At 38.1% G+C, this 21,205-nt stretch overlaps 1 protein-coding gene across 1 annotated transcript in view; it reads right to left on the bottom strand.

Moving 5' to 3' along the window:
- The window catches only part of SYDE2 (synapse defective Rho GTPase homolog 2), a 52,813-nt gene that overhangs the window by 18,468 nt on the left and 13,140 nt on the right, over nucleotides 1-21,205 (bottom strand). The window contains exons 3-4 of the mRNA XM_038415000.2: nucleotides 8,719-9,818; nucleotides 4,985-5,111 (exon numbers count right to left, since the gene is read on the bottom strand). Of these exons, the coding sequence (XP_038270928.1) occupies nucleotides 4,985-5,111; nucleotides 8,719-9,818 (1,227 nt within the window). The remainder of the gene's footprint in view (nucleotides 1-4,984; nucleotides 5,112-8,718; nucleotides 9,819-21,205) is intronic.

Genomic DNA, 21,205 nt, shown 5'->3' with positions numbered 1-21,205 from the left:
ACATAAATACCTTGCGACACCAGCTACAACAGTGCCATGCGAACGCCTGTTCTCACTTTCAGGTGACACTGTAATTAAGAAGTGGGCAGCATTATCTCCCGTAAATGTAAACAAACTTGTTTCTCTTAGCGATTGGCTGAACAAGAAGTAGGACTGAGTGGACTTGTAGGCTCTAAAGTTTTACATTGTTTTGTTTTTGAGTGCAGTTATGTAACCAAAAAAACCCCTACATTTGTAACTTGCACTTTCATTATAAAAAAATTGCACTATAGTACTTTTATGAGGTGAACTGAAAAGTACTATTTCTTTCGTTTATAATTTTTACAGTGCAAATATTTGTAATAAAAATAAGATAAAGTGAGTACTGTACACTGGGTATTCTGTGTTGTAATTGAAATTGATATATTTGAAAATGTAGACAAACATCCACAAATATTTCATAAATTTCAATTGATATTCTATTGTTTAACAATGCAATTAACAACGATTAATTTTTTTTAATCACGATTAAATTTTTGAGTTAATCGCGTGAGTTATCTGCGTTCAACTGACAGCCCTAATATATATAGTTTATTGGTACACTGTGAAAAGTACTTTTCTTTCCTACTAATGCCCAAATTGGAAACAGCTGAAGAGATTTTGTGCAAATTTAACAAAAAAAATTCACTTTGGGGAAGAGTCCTAGAAAGGAAATTTTAGACATCACAAAAATTAACATTTTGAACACACAGAAAGGACTATATAGTTATCTTGACTGTAGTTGTGCTACCAGGCTTCCACTATAATACAGAATTCAGGAGTTTTTTTGTTTTAATTTAGTGTAACTTAAGACCAAGGGGGCACGTAACATATAGTGAGTATTCAGAAGCAGATGATGAAGTTTCACCATCATGTCTTTAGAGATCACCACACAACAGGTAACAGTCTACAGTGCATTTCAAAAATATGAATGTTCCATCGGGGAAACAAAAATACCATACATGTTTTCCTATGCCCATATTCTCTCTGAATTTTGTACTACTCTGTTAAATAATGCAGCCCACAGTTAAGTGGATGGATTGATCACAGTACTCCCTGTTAAATGACTTACTCATATTCCTCATTTCCATTCTTTTCCCCTTATTTTAGAGGCCTGTATTTCGTGTGGGGGATATTTATGTAAAAAACTTGGCAGAATTTTGTTGTACATTGTGGTTCTAGGTATTAACCAGAAGACGCAAGAGGCAATAGTTTTCTATAACCTTTTCTTTTGCCTTGTTAGTCTCTAAGGTGCCACAAGTACTCCTTTCCTTTTCTTTTGTGCTTCAGATCAAGTTGTTCTTCAAAGAGGAATCCGAGATCAGAAATACTTTGCAATGGGAACTAGGAAGAGCGAAAATGTCCTAAACAAGTTGAAGTTTATAACGTAGTGAGAACACTCAACCATTTATTTAAAACATCTCTGTTGAGCTCCATGTAATAGAGTCCATGGTCACAGGACCAACTTCTCCCCCTCACCTCCACCCCCCAAGGTAACTTTCTCTTGCTTACTCCCTGAATAACAGAATAGTTTTGAGCCATGGAGAGCCCTTTGACCTGTCAATCCTTTTGCTGTTCCCTTTGCTAAATTAGCTCTGTAAGAGGCTGCAGTTATTTTTTTGAATCTAAGCTTTGCTCTCCTGACTACCAGCTTACTGCTGCATTCTCCTTCACACAACCACTCACCACCCAGAATAAATTTAGACAGCAAGCAGAAACCACCATCCACTTCATAATTGCTCATTTTTCTGATCCACTGAACTGTTAACCGTATTACATGCTTTAACTCAGAGATGTGAATTCACATGGATGGAAGCAGACATGACGCAACAACATTACTACTGGCTAGTTCCTAAAACTGGCAGCCCATTTTATTTTGAGCCACGAGTGCATTTAATTGCGTGTAAACCAGTGCCAGCCTCAAGAGCATTTCTCAGTCAAGACTTAATCATTAAATTTTCATTCTTAGGCTTTGGAGAACTCTCAAAAGAAAGTATCTTCATAATGTTTTGAAAACAACAATGGTCCTCAAATTTCAATATGGGCCCAAATAAAGCACTAGTCTTCAAAAGAGCTAAGATTTAGGATTATTCATATTTTAGGGAACACAAGATTTGGCTTATAAAAGTATTAATCATACACATCAGCCTTAGCATTGCAAACACTACAGTAAAACATTAAGAAAACTGATCTTCAGCAACAAAGAGATAATATAGGTGAAATATGCACTAACAGATACTTACAAATAAGGATGGAAAAGTATGCATGATGCCTCTGATATATCAGCAGGCATTAGAGACTCATCAAAGACTGAACTGTTTAGATTGTAACCAGTGACAGAACTCGCTACAGTTTGCGGAAGATAACCAGTTCAGCGTGCAGACACATACAGCAATTCTGCCAACTGTTAAGAGAACCAGTGCTTTGTGAGTCCGCTCAGAACTGCACAGTTGGAGAGGTGCTGTAGCAAATAATTTTTAAAATGTGATTCCTTAAAATATGCTTTTTCTTCAGAAACAAAAGCAGCATACATTTTATAATGTATAAAGAAACATATCTGATTCTTGCTCAAAAACAAAGACCTCAAAACCATATGCCTTGTACCTTATAAAAAACAAAAAAGTCAAATGCAAAACATTGAGAAGCTGCAGTAGTTCAAAACAAGAAGTCAGGAGTACAGGAGACCCTGCACACTCAAACAGGTGTAGCGTAACAATCGAGAACAACAAATGCATGCACCAATGTATTTTACAAAATTAAAGTGATCGTTTCTATTTAGCCACAGTATTGTGGGATTTTGCTGTGAGGACCAGACTAGTGCAGCTGCAACACCAGGGCTTTCTTTCTACACTTAGCACTATCCCAGGTCAAACCTGAATTTAAATCAAAAAAAATACTTGAAGTAGTAAGTTGCACAGGTAACTGTAATGCTGTGAAATATTTAGGGTTGTCAATTTTGGTTGGACGTATTCCTGGCAATTTCATCATGTGACATAATCTTTAAAGATTAATCTTTAATTCCTGGAGACTCTAGGACATTCCTGGAGGCTTGGCAACCCCAGAAATATTACAAGTTTTTCCTGGGTGTGAATGTGAACTGTTTCATAAGTCTCCCATGTGTCTGAATTGTTTCCGTAAATGCTGAAGGTTTATAGTATATGAGACTTTATATTAAGGTGCGAGATGTTATTTCAATTTTTTATTGAGCCAAAACTTGCCTTAGCAGTATATCTGTTTGGCCATTACTTAGTTACAGCTCGCTATTAAGCTGTTGGTTTCTGATGTTTGACATAATTAAACTCTTGTTTCTATGAGTTAATTCACAAACCTAAGCAACAACAGTCATCTGCATTTTCAATACTTGTTTACAATGATTAAGAGCAACACAGAACCATAAAGTCCTGAAAGAAGCTGGTCCTAAGAATTATCATCACATTTTCTTGTGAATTTATTAAAAGAAGTTAAAAGAATATTTTAAAAGAGCTTGATGAGTGTTCATTGTGCAACCTTTCAAAATAAAGAATATATATTTAAATCCAGTATCCTGCCTCTGGGAGTAGCCAGTAACTGGCACTTCTGGAGAAGGCAAAAACCAACAATGAAATTAGCCAAGGTAGCTACAGTAAATAGGGCTGGTCAAATTCTATTCTGCAAAGATATTATTTAGCAAACAATAAAATTAATTGCATAAAATCTGCTGATAAAGTTTTTCTTCTACTCACCCATCCTTAGCAGTAAATTACTTTTTTAAAATATGCGTAAAATAGAAAGTTGACTGACAATATGTTGGAAATTAAAGTACCAAACACAACTGTTATTTCTTTACAAGTGACAGAGTGTTATGGCCCAGCAAATTTGCACTTAGGCTACCACATGCTGAGTAAATTTTCAAGCCCTAAATGTACATGAAGGAAAAACTCCATTCCAATTTCTACAGGCCATGAATTTATACCATGAAGCCTGAAAATAGATTAATATTTGTTATGTAAACTAAGGTTAGTCATAACATTATTCCACCTTTTAAAAAGCCAAAGATTCCTACTACTAAATGTTACACATGAAATACACAGTATATACCACAAAACATTTTGGTTTATTCCAGAAGGCTATCCAAACTAAGATTCTCATCATAAAAATTGTCTCAATTCTTCAAACCCTTACCAGTAATCCCACTGAGTCACAGGAGTTTGAACTACACAGACAGATAAGACTTTAGATAAAATGAGCCCCAAATTAATATTCTATAAATGACCCAAAAAAGCATGCATATGATCAGATTAATGGCTAATTATTTCCCACTGCACACCTTGAATTTCTATGCACTATTCACTAATCTAGCTCCCACACAAGTCAATGGAAGTTTTGCTATTGGCTTAAATGGGAGCAGGACCTGGCTCTAAGGACCCAGTTCTCCAAGACCTTATGGACATGCTTAACTTTCTGTACTTTGAGTAGTCCCATTGAAGTCAATGGAATTATTTGTAAAATTAGCACAAGGACTGGGGCCTAAACTCATAAATAAAACAAGTTTCTTTGTACTCTCCCGTTTGGCTATATCCACATGCTGTCTCTTCTCTTAAGATTGTAGAATATTTGGAGCAGGGACTGTGTTTTTGTTCTGTGTTTGTACAGCATCTAGCCCAATAGGGTACTAGTCACGACTAGGTCTCCTAGGAGCTATCACAATACAAAGAATAAATAGTCTTAAAGGTTTGGCATACCACAGAGACCTCCATTCACTTCCAACCTCTATCCGCAACTCATTACGCTGTTTCTCTATCACTGGCACATCTCATTTTTACATGACAAAAGTTAGGATTCATCTTCCCTTTCTTGTTCAGCAAAACGAAAGTGTAGCTAATGGATTGTCTGAGTGACACTCCAATGAACCATTTTAAAACAATTTTCTTTATTTAGATAAAGATTTCTCATGGTTATATATTAAAAACAAAAGTAAGCGCATTACCTGTTATCACATTAATATCTGGGTATTGGTTTTCACAGAGAGTAACAGCCTTGCTATCCCTCTCAAACGCCTCTCGAAGCTCTTTCTTGACTGCTGCTGAACCACATAATCGGTACAGGCCTACAACCTAGAAGTGAAATCATGGCCACACTGTGACATATTACCCATTACAGAGCACTAAGTAGTGCTACTCAGATAACTGGCATGAAAAGAATGAGATGTTTTACAATATCTTCAGTTAAGGATCAAAAATGCTCACACCCAAAAACTTAAGTAAAAAACGAAAGCATACGGCAAAATCTTTTGACATCAAACAGCAACGCGTTATCAATACTGTACAATGTTCACAGTCTGGGTTATAACAGTAAATAAATAATAACGTTCTCTACAACACTGAAACTCAGTCTCTTATCAGTTTGTTTCTATGGATGCAGCTAATGTCCACAGCCACACATATTGAACTAATATGTCTTTGACAGAAAGTGATTTTTATTAAGGTATTGGTTTATCATTGAGTCACTCAGGAAGAGCACAAAAAGGCTTCCATGTATCCCCAGCAGATGCTAGTAATGTTCTGTTTAACAGTAATGTTTTAATAAACTCTACCCGATAAAAATGTTTTTAGTGTTAAATATTAGTGTAAAGCGAACAACTCCCTCCCCAAAAGACTATTCATTTTTACATTCACTCTTCCCCTGCTGCCCACACACACAAACCCTTTTGATTGACAAGGAATGGGAACAATGTCTTAATCAACGTCACTGATTTTTTATAATAATTTGTAACGGAGCACTAGAACAATAAGCTGTAATACAAAATGGAAAAAAAATATATGAAGTCTTTACATTAATCTCTTTGCTGCTCACTTTCTAGTGACTTTTTTTTTTTTTTTAATTAAAGAAGAACTTCCACACTCATTTTCTTCTGTTGTGGTACACAAACTAGAACTCTGATCACATTTACTCTTTCTAACTATTGATGAGTGGGTAGAATCTCAATGAGTAACGCAAAGTAGGCTGCACTTTCACATGCAACCCTCTTACTACTCTGCTTGTTCAGCTCACCGCTTTTGTGCTAGCGCAACTGTTTAATTCTTCTTTGAGTTTAAGCAGAAAATAATTTGGATTAGAAAATGCGTCTTGGACTTTGTAAGGTAATTCTACAGATATTAGTCTATTGATGATTAATAGGACCTTCAGTAAACAAGCTTCGTACCTGTGAAACATGACCACAGATGATGCACATTAAGAAACAAGTATATGCTGTAAATCAATTTACAAAGAAATTATTTTGATTTTATTTTGTTAAGTGAGTAATTTAGTATTGACACACTTGTTTTCACAGCAGTTAACTATATCATTACCAATATTTAAATTATATTTGATATTATATCCACTGGGGTATCAAGAGACAACAGATGTACTTAGCATCAGGTAACCAAGAAACAAATTTGAGAAGCATTAAGATATTATGGGTTTCAGAGTAGCAGCCGTGTTAGTCTGTATTCGCAAAAAGAAAAGGAGTACTTGTGGCACCTTAGAGACTAACAAATTTATTAGTTAGTCTCTAAGGTGCCACAAGTTCTCCTTTTCTTTTTAAGATATTATGCTAACATGTACATTGTTTCAAGTTACATCAAACACTTTTATACAAACCAGGAGGTTATACTTCCTAAAGTAATCTAACACATTCAGGTACATAGGAACGGTATCTATACATGATCATCATGCATTGAAGAGTGTATGGTGCATATACTTCTACACACTCCAACGTTATATATTTATTATTTTAAAAACAACTTCGTATTTGGGTAACACCCATTCTCCATACACTTCTCAAACATTAAAGAACTAAACCTAAAGCCACCTCTAAGAGTGAGAGTGTTATTTTGATCCCTATTTTACTGACTGGTAAACTGACTAGTTTGTCTAAGGCTACACAGTGAGTCATGAGCAGAGCAGAGACTAGAACCCTGGAGTCCTATATTATATATGATGGCTTAGAAAAAGGGGCATTTGTTTGACCATATGCTAATGGTCAAATAAGTTACCTGGATACAAGGCCCACTGATGTAAATGAAGAGTTAAGAAATGAAGGCAATGGATGTTACATCCATATAACTAAAAGCAGAAATCAGCAATGTATTATGCAGATATTAGACAAACACCCATTAGCCATAAGGTTTTACTATCACAGCTTGTTAAATCATCCAGACACCAGTGACATTAGCAGAAACACAAATTTACATCCTGTGTAGTTCAGTAAGAAACCCAAAAAGTTCCATGTATAGATAGTCAAATGTGAAATTAACAGGCATGGTACATTTAATGTTCTCAGTCTTGTTTGTGCAGGTTGAAAAATTACATTTCATGCTTAGAAGCACCAGGCACCTGAAAACCATTCAGATCCCAATTGTTCAATGATCAGCGATGTTTTGATTGCCCAATATCATCTGCATGACTAGGTGCTAACAAACAAGTGCTGCGCTAAAATGGGAGTCTCATGATCAAAGTCAAAAATGGGAGTGGTGAAGCCATTTGGCCCAGAACCATTCACCAAAAATGGCACAAATTTTAAAATGTAACAAACCAGAGGGTGTGGCTACTTCTGAATTGCAGGGTTCATCAAACAGAAGGGCACACCTTGAATGAAGTGTGTTAGAGGCTCCCAGGCCACACACGTTATGGAGCACTATGTGAAAGTTGTTCTGCTAACTTCAATTAAATTGGCCACAGGAGACATCTGCCATGAGACCTGTGCACCTTCCTTATTGTAGAATTTTTTTCACTGTCTACAATGGGAAGTGTTACTAGAAGATGAAGATATCATGCTCCTTTTAACACATTTTTCAACCACTAGACTTATCAACCATAAACTATACAAGATGAACAAAAGACACAGCTCGACAGTACTAGATTGCAGAGTTTATCTTACAATTTTGGGGTCCCCCCCATGAAGGAAGGAAGGAAGAGAGAAGGGGTGGGGTGGAGGAAGACAAAGAGTTCTGTTTCCTTTTTTACTGACTGCCAGAGGGGTAGATCAGACTTGGCCCAAGAATGTTTCAGTCTGTTTGGGGGCTGCCTAAGCAGTAGCTTGTGCTTAAAGGCAGACGTGTTATGCATAGCAGCATAAATAAAGGAAAGGCTAAGTGACAAATCAGAGTTGATCTTTCACATTTTGGCTTGTGAATGCATTTGCTAAACTGAAGTTTTGCCAGGATGATAGCAAATAGCTTTATTTTAGATGGCACAATGCCTGAATTGTGGGTGTTTGGGAATTTTACATTATATCTTTTCAACATGTATGCAGCAGAAATGGTCTTATGGAATGAGCCATTGGTTGGAAGTCAGGAAGTGGTGAGTCCTAACCCCAACGCTGCCTTAACTGAGGAGTTACTCCAAGTGCCACAATCTACAGTTTTATTTATGTTCCCATTGTCCGAACACACCACTGGCATTAAGTACAAGCCTCCCTTATGAAGAAACTGAAAATGCTGGGTTCACCCAGCCTCACTGTTCCTCACCACATTACAATAAGCAAGGGGAGAAATTTGCACACTGACAGCAATAAAGTGATGAGACCAAATAAGAGGAGAAGCAAAGGAAAAAAAAGACACTGTGGGAAACACACTTACTGTATTCCCTTGCTCACTGCTCAAATTCTAAACATAACAGTGCAAAAAGAAATTCAGCCACATGATATAGGAGAATTTGTTTAAAGAAAGTTTACATTACCTGGCAGCCTCTCTTTTCAATCTCCACAATACATTTCTGCATCAGAAGCGGTACCATCAAGCCCACATTTTCCTTCTCAACAACTTTTCGAGCATCTACTCCAAATATCACTGGCTCTCGATCTGCAACTAGACCATCAAGAGAATTCTCCCATTGTTCTATGAGAGTCAGTTTGACATAAATAAGCCCTCTGGGCTCCAGTTTGACAGCCAGCTGATGCGCCTTTGTCACTCGAAAAAGAGTGGGGAGAACCACTGTTCCATGACAGCAAACACGATTTTTCCGTGGGGTAGGCTCCCAGCTGAAGACCACTAGTTTTAAGTGCTGGGCATTTTCAATTTCTATGTTGAAAGTGTGGTCCATATCTAAAAAAGTCGTCCTGCATGTAAGCAAGGCTGTTCTCGCTTTGTTTACTGAATCTACCTGAATTGCACAAAAGACATCTTTCGAGTCCATCCGCGGTGGTTTCAAATCTTCAGCACCATAGAAGTGAATACTCATGAGTCCGGATATGTATTGGGAACATTTGGGTTGATCAGAAAAGCTGTAATGTCTAAAAGCATCAATGTCTATTTCAGTTTTATTGTTGTTACTTGGAAGAGTCTCTTTTCCTTTCCCAAACCTGCTTACAGAACCGTGTTTACCCGATTTTGCTATAAGTTCAGGAGAGTCTCCATCACTGAGATAACCACCTTTACTGGAGGATTTGGAACTCCCAGTGCTTTTCTTTTTGTAGCCAAGTTGTGAGGATACACTACTGTCAAGATGGTACCGACTTATAACATTCCTGCTAGCAGCTGCTGTTGCATTTCCAGAAGATGGTAAAGATGTGGTATGGCTTGTATCCTGACAGTCACCTTTCAGCAAGGAAGTAGGATTATCTGAATTATTAGAGCTTGAGGTTCCTTTGATGCTCAGCTTCCTGCTGAGTTCTGGCAATTTTTTCATTTTCATTGAAAGTTTTCTCACAGTTCTAGGAGATTTTATCTTATCAGGGAAAGGCCAATTAATTGATCCTCCTTTTTTCAAAGGATTAGGACTTGGAGGAGAAATTTCCATCGCTCCTGCCTCAGCCTTATTTGCAGGTACGATTCCAGATCCTTTAAAAGAAAAAAACAAAACAAAATAGGAATGCATTTTTAAAGCTGCCCATTAACAGCAGTTAGCAGCAACAAAAATTTGTGAACTATGGAAGAAGTTAGTTTGTCAATACTCAAATACAGGATCTACTTAGACAAATATTGTGCATCACTTAGACAAACATAAGCATGTCTGCACTTTGCTGACTTTTTCAGCCAAAAGTTGGCAGAGGACAGTCAGAAGCTTGATTCTTCCCATTCTATTGAGGCTTTGCCTAACAAAACGGAATTGATGCAAACTACATATAAACAATTCACCCATCCCACCTACCTGTGTAGTATTCCATCTGTTTGTATAATGTGTCCTCATACAAGCTGACCCAACTGCTTCACCAGGGTACAGATGACAGGTAGCCATGAATTTAGATGGGAAGACTGTGGGACCACTACAAAGACTCTCTCCTCTGAGTACTGCCACTGCCCTTAGACTACGCAGGAGAGCATACAGCCTGCAGTGTTCTGCAATTAAGGACTACAGAGGAATCCTCCTCAGTGCATGCATCTTTCTTCTTATACTCATAAGAACCCTGCCTCTGTCACTGCAGCTCAGAACCCTGTTCTGTTGTCTCCCCCTCCCTCTCAGTATCAGAACACTATTCCACTACAGGCAAATAGTTTTAAGTACACCTTTCTCCCACCACATCTTGGCAGCTACCCTGTTCCCCTCACTCTGCAATGACAAGGAGGAGATTTAATGCACATAAGAACAGCCATACTGGGTCAGACCAATGGTCCATTTAGCCCAGTATCCTTTCTTCCAACAATGGCCAGTGCCAGGTGACTCCAGTGGGAATTAAGAGAACAGAGAATTGAGTAATCCATCTGGTCATCCACTCCCAACTTCTGGCAAACAGAGGCTAGGGACTCTCAGAGCATGGCATTGCATCCCTGAACATCTGGGCTAATAGCCAGTGATAGACCTATCCTCCATGAACTTATCTAGTTCTTTTTTGAACCCTGTTATAGTTTTGGCCTTCATAACATCCCTGGCAAAGAGTTCCACAGATTGACTGTGCACTGTGTAAAGAAGTACTTCCTTTTTTCTTTTAAACCTGCTGCCTATTAATTTAATTGAGTGACCCCTAGTTCTTGTGTTATGTGAAGGCATAAATCATATTTCCTTATTCACTTTCTCCACACACCAGTCAAGATTTTATAGACCTCAACCATATCCTCTCTTAGTGTTCCATTATCCAAGCTAAAAAGTCCCATTCTTTTTAATCTTTCGTCCTACAGAAGCTGTTCCATACCCCTAATCATTTTTGTTGCCCTTCTCTGTACCTTTTCCAATTCCAATATCTTTATTCAGATTGGGCAACCAGATCTGCACTCAGTATTCAATATGTGGGCATACCATGAATTTATATAGAGGCATTATGATATTTTTTCATACTTCTCCCTTCCCCAATGATTCCCAACATTCTGTTTGCTTTTTTGACTGCTGCTGCACATTGAGTTTATGTTTTCAGAGAACTATCCACAATGATCCCAAGATCTCTTTCTTGAGTGGTAACAGCTAATTTAGACCCCATCATTTTGTATTTATAGTTGGAATTATGTTTTTCAGTGTGCATTACTTAGCTTTTTCAACACTGAATTTCATCTGCCATTTTGTTGCCTAGTCACCCAATTTAGTGAGATTTCTTTGTAACTCTTGACAGTTAGCATTGGACTTAACTAACTGGAATAATTCTGTATCGTCTGCAAATTTTTCCACCTCACTGTTTACTCCCATTTCCAGATCCTTTATGAATATGTTGAACAGCACTGGTCCCAATACCAACCGCTGAGGGACACTACTATTTACTTCTTTTCATTCTGAAAATTGACCATTTCTTCCTACCTTTTGTTTCCTATCTATTAACCAGTTACTGATCGAGGAGGGGACCTTCCCTCTTATCCCATGACTGCTTATTTTGATTAAGAGCCTTTGGTGAGGGACCATGTCAAAGGCTGTCTGAAAGTCCTAGTACACTATATCCACTGGATCACTCTTGTCCACATGTTAGTTGACACTCTCAAAGAATTCTAAGATTGATGAGGCATGATTTCCCTTTACAAAAGCCATGTTGACTCTTCCCCAGCAAATGATGTTCATCTATGTGTCTGGTAATTCTATTTTTTACCACAGTTTCAACCACTTTGCCTGGTACTGAAGTTAGGCTTACTGGCCTGAAATTGCCAGGATCACCTCTGGAGCTTTTTTAAAAAATTGGTGTCACATTAGCTATCCTCCAGTTATCTGGTACAGGAGCTGATTTAAATGACAGGTTACATACCACAGTTAGTAGTTCTGCAATTTCATACTTGAGCTCCTTCAGAAGTCTTGGATGCATACCATCTGATCCTGGTGACTTATTACAGTTTAATTTATCAATTTGTTCCAAAACCTCCTCTAATGACACTTCAATCTGGGACAGTTCCTCAGATTTGTCACCTGAAAAGAATGGCTCATGCAAAGAATTCATTTAGTTTCTCCACAATGGCCTTGTCTTCTTTGAGTGCTCATTTAGCACCTCGAACATTGATTGTTTAGCAGACCTCCTGCTTCTGATGTACTTAAACATTTTTTTGCTGTTAGTTTTTGAGTCTTTGGATAGTTGCTCTTCAAATTCTTTTTTGGCCTTCCTAATTATACTTTTGCATTTGACTTGCAAGAGTTTATACTCTTCTATTTTTCTCAGTATGATTTAACATCCAATTTTTAAAGGATGCCTTTTGCCTCTATTCGCTTCTTTTACTTTGTTGTTTAGCCATGATGGCACTTTTTTGGTCCTGTTACTATGTTTTTTAATATGGAATATACATTTAATTTGAGACTATTAGGGTGTTTTTAAAAAGTTTACATGTAGCTTGCAAGCATTTCACTTTTGAGACTGTACCTTTTAATTTCTGTTTAACTAGCTTCCTCATTTTTGTGCAGTTCCCCTTTCTGAAGTTAAATACTACTTTGGTGGGCTTCTTTCGTGTTCTCCCTGCCCCAGGGATGTTAAATTTAATTATATTATTGTTGCTATTACCTAGCGACTCAGCTATATTCACCTCTTGGACCAGATCCTGTGCCCCACTTAGGACTAAAATCAAGAATTGCCTTTCCTCTTTCGGGTTCCAGGACTAACTGTGCCAAGATGCAGTCATTTATGGTGTCAAGAAACTTTATCTCTGCATCCCCTTCTGAGGTGACACATATCCAGTCAATATGGGGATAGTTGAAATCCCCCATTATTATTGGGTTTACTATTTTTACAGCCTCTCAGGTTTCATTCCTCCCAAGAGTCCCAAATTGTCCTGCCTCTTAGCTGCCAAAACGCTTTCCTTTTTCTTGGCACAACGCTCCCAAAACAGTCTTGGAAGTTAGCCAGTTCCCAGATGACCTTCACCTGTGAAATAGCTAGTTTCCCAAGGCTTAAACAAGTCATACCAACTCACATTGTTGAAGAATAAAAGCCTTCCATCACTAACAGTGGAAGGAGGCTGATAAGGAACGCTAGCAGGCATACACCAGAAAGGTGTCATGTAATTTTCTTTTATAGTAACAGGTTTCAGAGTACCAGCCGTGTTAGTCTGTATTCTCAAAAAAGAAAAGGAGTACTTGTGGCTCAAATAAATTTGTTAGTCTCTAAGGTGCCATAAGTACTCCTTTTCTTTTGTATGTAATTTTCTGTGCTGAATGCACACATTTGCGCAAGCTCTTAGCCCTGTGACAGAAATCAGGATGTTCAAGGAAATTCCAGTCTCAAAGACAGTGGATCTAATTTTCTTCTCATTTTCACCAGTGTCAATCAGGAATAATCCCACTGAAGCTAACAGAGTTACATCAGGATAAAATTAGGGCACACATTAAAGGGGAACTGGGCCCAGTAATTCCAAGATGATCAGTAGGAGTGAGATCATAGTGCTTATTGACAGTCTCTTCATTTTGAGTCATCTTTTTCTCCCTTCTGATATTTATGTTCCTCCTTGGTAGCAGTTACTACCATATTCATTCTGCAGTTTGGACAACATAGTTGTCACCACTGAGAATTTAAGTCTACTTCACTAAAGATCACTAGCTATGGGCAACCAGAAAAACTGTACTGTTCCTCCCACCCTATCACAACAGGAAGAGGTCCAAATACTAAAAAAAAAAAAATCCCCAAACTTCTATTTTCTACAACTACAAAAACAGGAAAGTTTTGACTATCAATTTTGTTAATAAAATCCATGCTGATCCATATAAAATTAGATGTTACATCGCTTCTGTGCATACTGAACCTCTTTAATATACTTACTTTTCTAGTTGGCATATTTGGCGATAACCATTTACAAAACTTCAAGCATAAATTACAATCCTTTGCTAATACAGGACTGGGAGAATCTGCAAATCCGCAAGCGTTGCTTACGAAGGATACTCAGCAAGTCATACTGTCACATTTAATAAGATGTCTGCACCCATTAGATTTTTTAAATGCTTTTAGTTTTAATTCATAACATTTCACATAAGCAAATGACTGTACAGTCATTAATTGGTCTTCACAATTCCCCTCAGCTAACCTGATTTACTTTTAATCATTTACAAGGTTAGTTTACTTTATGCACTTCACTCAGCTTGAACTGTGAAATCATATAAGCTAACTTCACTATTTTATTAAAACCTTATTTTTAAATTTGTTTTTGCAGATGTTACAAAAATCTTACTTTTGGGGACTAACTTGAGTATCATTTTGATAATTTTTACAGATATAATTTCTTTTTTTTTGGTTTTGTTTTTTTACAAAAAGGTTCCTGATAGTTTAAAAAAATAAATCCAGGTGTGAAAAATAGTGCACAAGATCTGTTTTCCAGCAGAATACATGAAATTTCTTGTTTACTCAGTTGCTGTGTCCCATCAAAGTAGTTCCCTTACAGAGAAAGGACTTTTTCTAGCATGCCTGCTGTGTTTTTCTGGCAAGCAGCTAGTAAGAAATGTGGCGTTTGATAAAACTGGACAAAGCCTTCCCTTGTACTGCAAATCACAGCACAGTCCCACTGGTGGGCTGGCCTGAAGCATTCTATAGTAATCAGTACCATGCTTTAGCCTGCTAACATTAATCTTCCCTTCCTGTCAGAAGTCTCTGGCACAGGCTTAGAAAAGCAAGCCAACATATTAAACTTCTCTCAGTTTCATTAGAACCGAAGAGTCAATCTAATATTCTGACTTTTATGTGTCCAACTTCTGCTGTATTCAGCACTGAACAGTTAAAATGAAATATGTGGCTGAATGAAACTTTAACAGTCAACTATTATGCAGGCCAGTATTTCAACGAGTATTAAGCCAAATGTTTTTCCAGTAAAGCCAGAAAGTTGCTAAGGTATGCACATGATTTTCAAAACAGTGTACTAAACAGCTTTTTACAATCTGCAAAATGTAACCTTACTATAGTCTAAATCTAACAAATTTTTACTCTGCAATACAGTTCACTCTATATGGCTTTCATATAATATTGCTAAAGGAAATATACTGCTTTTGGTTACCTATAGTATGACAAATCATAGAATGTTGTTGTGTAAACCCAATCCTAATTTCCTACTACCACCCAATCAGAATCTTATGATCAAGTGTGTTACACTTGAAAAATATTGGGCAGGAAGGATGGCAGGAGGAAATGAAATCTACGAGGCACCTGCTGTTTAAATGACTACCAAGGCATCACCACGAAAAAAAACAAAATGCTTTGTAATTTACTGCCCGACACACAAGACTACAAAAGTTCAACTTACAGAAAAAAAAAACCAGTTAAGTTAAAATAATGAAATTGAAAGCCATTACTTACATTTTCCACAAAAATCAGCTTTATACACTTTTTTTTGGTTTTATAAGCATGTGGGAGAGAGAAAAAGATGTTTTTTGCGGAACAATTCAATTCAGAGATTTATACTTTTATATTAGACAGGTTGCAAGTTTTTCTGGAAGGACACTATATTGAACAAAAATGACTTGGCATTGTACATGATTACCTCAATAAGTTATTTATTGAGTCTGATTAACAAAGCAAATTTTTAGATTTGTGCAATAATGCAATTGAACAAAGTTATAAAGCCTTTTTCATAACTGAAAAGACGCAAGTAGCCCATGGCAATTGCAGTACTTCATAAATTCAGATACTTTTCATCTCAGCTTTTTATTCAGAATTAGTGTCCATCCAGTCCTGCAGGATAGTCCTAATGGAATTAACATCTACAAAAGGGAATAAGTTAGCTCACTTTAACCTGGAGAAGAGAGCTCTTCTTCAGGTTCTGGAAGCTTGAAAGCTTCTCTCTTTCACCAACAGAAGCTGCTCCAATAAAAGATATTACTTCAGCCACCTTGTCTTTCTATATAAATCTCTGTCAAACTGATTGCCAACAAGTTATATTATTTTAAAGGCATAATATTTGATTGCCCTGACTTACATGCAAGTTTTTCCTCCATTTTCAGAAGTTTTAAAGGTTTAACATTTGCTTTAAAATTTACCAGAAAAAATTGTAATTTTTTTTTTTTATAAGGAATGAGTTAAGGTGAATGGATAACCGGCCAACAGTCTGTTACAATTTTAAAACAAACATCCAAGTATATAACGCCAACGAAAACCTGAAACTACTACTGAACTAAACCTGCTGTTTAGTATAACCTTTTCCTATAGTTTTCCAGGAATACTTCTCTAAGCAGGCATGATATATATAATTCTGAAAACATCTGTTTAAATTCATGTAAAGCTTTGTGGTACAAACACTACAGTTAAAACCATACCATTCTTTAAAAAAAAGTTTTTCAGTGGCTTCTAACAAATTTTCCTTTACATCTGGATTTCTCTTGCTTTTTCTCAGCCCACTGATGAACTTTGGAATGTTTATAAACAAACCAAAACAAAAACATCCACATACAATTCTGGTGCAAGATATCCAAGCCAGGGGGGACACAATATTCTTTTAAGTTATAAGTCACACAAAAAAGTTGAACCAGATCCTCTACTCTCGTAAGTGGCATAGCACCACTGAAGTTAATAGGACTTCACTGATTTACACAAGCTGAAGATTTGGCCCATTAAGTCTTTTTGTGCTCAGACAGCTCCAAACCTGTTCCGCTGTAAAAAAGTAGAATTATAAACAGTCTGTAATGAAGAATGTGTGCCTCCCCAAATTTAAACAACATTGGTTAAGAAATAAGGAAATTATAATTTCTGCCCACTTTGGCAAAACGAAAAGGAGACCGAAGGGAAAACACACCAAAATCCCATTATTTTTTTTTTTTTTTAAAAAGGAAGTGATTGTTAAATATTTGCAAATAAATGGAAAATTATTCCTTCTTTACACCTAGGGACTAAATTATTTTCCCCATGACAACTACCATTTTTCGATCAGATCTAGCTAAAAGTTCTGGGCTCAATTCCTGATGATGACCTAAAGTGTGGGAGTAGAGAGGTTGTTACAGGTTTAAAAATCTCCACCTGCTGCTTTTATTAAGAGTTAAAAATCTTTCCTGAAAGAGAGGAAATGTGGTGGTCTGACAGCAACGAGGCTGTGATAAACCATTCCACTCAGCCATCCTAGCTACCTGCTGCCCCAATAGACTAAGAGGGAATTATTTTAAGTAGCCCATAATTAAAGAGGTGATGACTAGAGCCTCCAGAGGCACATAATGCAAGTAAACCGGCTGAACTGCCTGCTCTTCCATTACAATAATGATTTTGCTGAGCACCATGCAGCTTAAGTAATATTTCACTAGAGGAAGAAACAGTTGTATAATCGTGATTTAACTCACTAGCCAAACTTGAACGTTCAAAACCTACAAATCTAGGATGAGTTTGCTGCCAATTTTTCATATGTTAATGCTTCTCCAGCTCTGATACACCAGTCTGGAACATCTGGATCAGTCACTTTCCTCATACAAGTTATAAGCATGCCCTTTTGACCCCACCCTGTCTTATAACAGACCCGGTTCTTGTTGTTCCTTTCACAATGCAAGATGCAAAAGCAGTTCCTGCTCCTTTGTGACAGCCAGGTCATAAAAAGAGTTATTTTGCACAAATCACAATCCAAAAAAATCTATAGCTACTTCAATCCGAGCTGCTGGGTCTATTTGCCTCTTCTACCTGTAAGGCTGAGTTGTCAAGTGATGCCTCACATACACATATGACTAGGCCCTCAACCTTCAGAAACTCTGACAAACGTGCTTCAAGTACACAGAAGAGATAGGAAGCCCTCCTCCATCTGTAATTTATTGGAAGGAGGTGTAACACTTTCTTCACAAGTCACTTGCAGGTTTAAACTAGTGCGTATGTGAATTCTCTGTAATTTGAAGTCTTTAAACCATCATTTAAGGACTTCAGTAACTCAGCTAGAGGTTAGGAGTCTATTACAGGAGTGGGTGGGTGAGGTTCTGTGGCCTGCAACGTACAGGAGATCAGACTAGATGATCATGATGGTCCCTTCTGATCTTGAAGTCCAACTTCCTCTATTCTGCCTGATTTGGCTTCTCTCCTTTTGTTCTAGCACCACCCAAGTAAAAGAGGAGCATATACAGTCCCATTTCCTCTGCAGAGTTCAACTACCTTAATTATCAGGGAGCTCTGGGGACAGAGTGAAGCTTAGCACATCAAGATTGATGGTGTCCTAGCAATAAAGAGCACTAGGATCTTTCTACAGCATCCCAGGCTATCCTGATATTACAGTCACTACCCACAACGATTTTACATTGGGTCAGCTATCTTGGTATAAACACATACCCTTTGAAAAAAAAAAAAAAAAAAAAAAAAGGCAGTGAAGATGTTTCCAAAATCATAATCAGTGACCGACCCAGAAGCTTCACCATATTGTTATAACAGAGATGGAGAATAGGAAAATGTATCTGTGCCTTACCTGAAAATTTAATTTCTTAGAGTAATGAGGCCCACATGATATTGTATCTCCACTCTATGCAGCCTTGGAGCCAGACCAAAACTTACCAAAATCAGTGGCAGGCTAGGTGAGGCTCCTCCTCTGCCAGTTGAGACTTCCATAGCCCTAGGCAAACTAACAAAATGCAAGGTAAGGAAAATTAAGCATTCAGACTAAATACGACAATCCTCCTGCAGAGCAAGATAGTCACTGTATAAGAAGCCGAGTGCCAATTAATAATCCCATCTCTTTCCCCAATTAACAGCCAAAGGGGGGATGAATCTGTGGACCTCACTGCTCCAAAAAAGGAGATTTTCAGATAAGGGATACATTTTCCTATTCTTATTCGTAATGAGGTCCACAGATCCATGACACTGGAATTTTCATAGCAGTGTCCACTATGTGCGTGTGTGTGGGGACTTTATATAGTCATATACAGATGGAAAAAGGGGTAACCCTTTCTTAATAGTTACTGGGATACTACAGTGAGGAGCACCCATGTACTGAAGGCAGCATCAGACAATGACAGCATGTCCAGTGTGTAGAATTTGGAGAAGGCATGAACAGATGACCAGGTGGCTGCTTTCCTGTTTTGCTTGTAGGAGATCTTTCTGCCCATGAAGCTGCCTCAGCTTTGGGGCACCAGCTCTGCTATTAGAAGTTAGAGTAACTTTTTTTTTTTTTTAATATATATTATATTTAGGACCCTACCAAATTCACAGTCCCTTTTGGTTAATTTCACAGTCATAGGATTTAAAAAATCATAAATTTCAGAAACTGTGGAGTTTCCGACCCCAAATGGGATTTGGGGGGTGAGGGTTAAGGTTGAAGCCTACAGTGGGAGGAGGGGTCATGGTATTACCACCCTTACTTCTGTGCTGCCGCCTTCAGAACTGGGCAGCTGCTGGCCAGGCACTGAGCTCTGAAGGCAGCACCACCACCAGCAGCAGAGCAGAAGAAGTAAGGGTGGCAATACCATAACACGCCACATTCACTTCTGCGCTGCTTCTAGCAGCGGCACTGCCTTCAGTGCTGGGCTCCAGCCAGCAGTTGCAGCTTTCCGGCTGCCCAACTCTGTGAAATCTGGTCTCTCCTACAATAGCCAGATTTCACGGGGAGATCAGATTTTTTACAGCCATGAATTTGATAGGGCCCTAATTATAATTATATTACATTATATACACACACTTTTATGCTTCTGACTTACAATATCTTAGCCACTTGGAAATGAAAGATTTTGAAGCCTTCTTACCCTTTGACACTAGATAATAAAGCACAAAGCATTTGTCCTTCTGACCTAAGCTGTACAATGAACAGAGACTTTGAGAGCTCTGCAGACATCCAAAGTATGCCACAGTTTCTCTGTGGAAGGTATTGGAGCTGGACAGAAAGATGGAAAGAATTTCCTATGCTCTATGGAACCTGGGGTTAATCTCCAACATTAAAACATGGTTGAGTCTTCGTACCACTTTCTTTATAGAAGGTGCAGCAGTGACGTTCCAGGAAAAGAGGTCCTAATTCAGTTTGCAAACTAACATGATGGCTATCAAAAAGGCCGTGTTAGAAAGTAATTAAGACACGTTTACAATTGATTCAAATGGATGACCTGTCATGGCACTGAGAACCAGATAAGAGCCCACAAAAGAAATCTCTGTACTTCAGGAGGAAGAAAAGATACTGCTCCAAAACAAACAAAAACTCACCACACTCACACCATGCTCGACATCTGGATAAGAGGAAATCTACTACTTGTCTGCCGCACTAAGGATGCTAGACAAAGCAGCCACCTGACCTCTATGACCTAGCCTGAGTCCATCTTGAAGAAATTCAAGAATCTGCTGATGTATGGGTGAGACCCCTGTTCTGGTACCAATGGTAAACCAGGCCCTAGAATATGCTGAGTTAGTAGATTTATTACTGAATCCACAAGTATGGCTATTAGCTCTCCGACTAACCTTGTTGGCTTAAGAGGGTCTGTTCAAGAATCAGGCAGCTAGGCTCAGACTGTCTGGATTCTGATGCATGACTGATCCTTTTAGTATCATATCCCTTCTGGATGGATAGCAGATGGGAGCTCTTTGTAGTCTGTCAAGTAGGTCAGAGAACTGAGGCTTCCTTGACCAGAATGGGGATAGCAGATTTACCAGTGCATCAGCTTCTCGACTGATCTTCTGTCGCATTCTGGCGAAGGAGAGGAAAGGCACGCAAGAGTCTGTTTTGCCAATCTTTGTGACAAAACATCTGTTGCCTTAGCTTTGTGAGGCTGCCAGCACGAAAAAACTTAAACCTTGTGATTCAGGTGGGTGCCAAACAGAGCCCTTGCTGGGAGACCAAATTCTTTAACCAGTAGATGGAACTCTTCTCGGTGTAGTTCCCACTTGGGACTGTCTAATTTTGGCCTGCTGAGCCAGTTGGCCGTAACTTTCCATCCTCCCTTGGACATAAAGAGAGAGAGAATTGACTGCAGGCTCTCC

This window comes from Dermochelys coriacea, chromosome 8, assembly GCF_009764565.3.
Source record: "Dermochelys coriacea isolate rDerCor1 chromosome 8, rDerCor1.pri.v4, whole genome shotgun sequence".
NCBI classification, from domain to species: Eukaryota; Metazoa; Chordata; order Testudines; family Dermochelyidae; genus Dermochelys; species Dermochelys coriacea.
The sequence above is the reverse complement of the archived record's forward strand: the minus strand, read 5'-3'. Positions and strand labels throughout refer to the sequence as shown.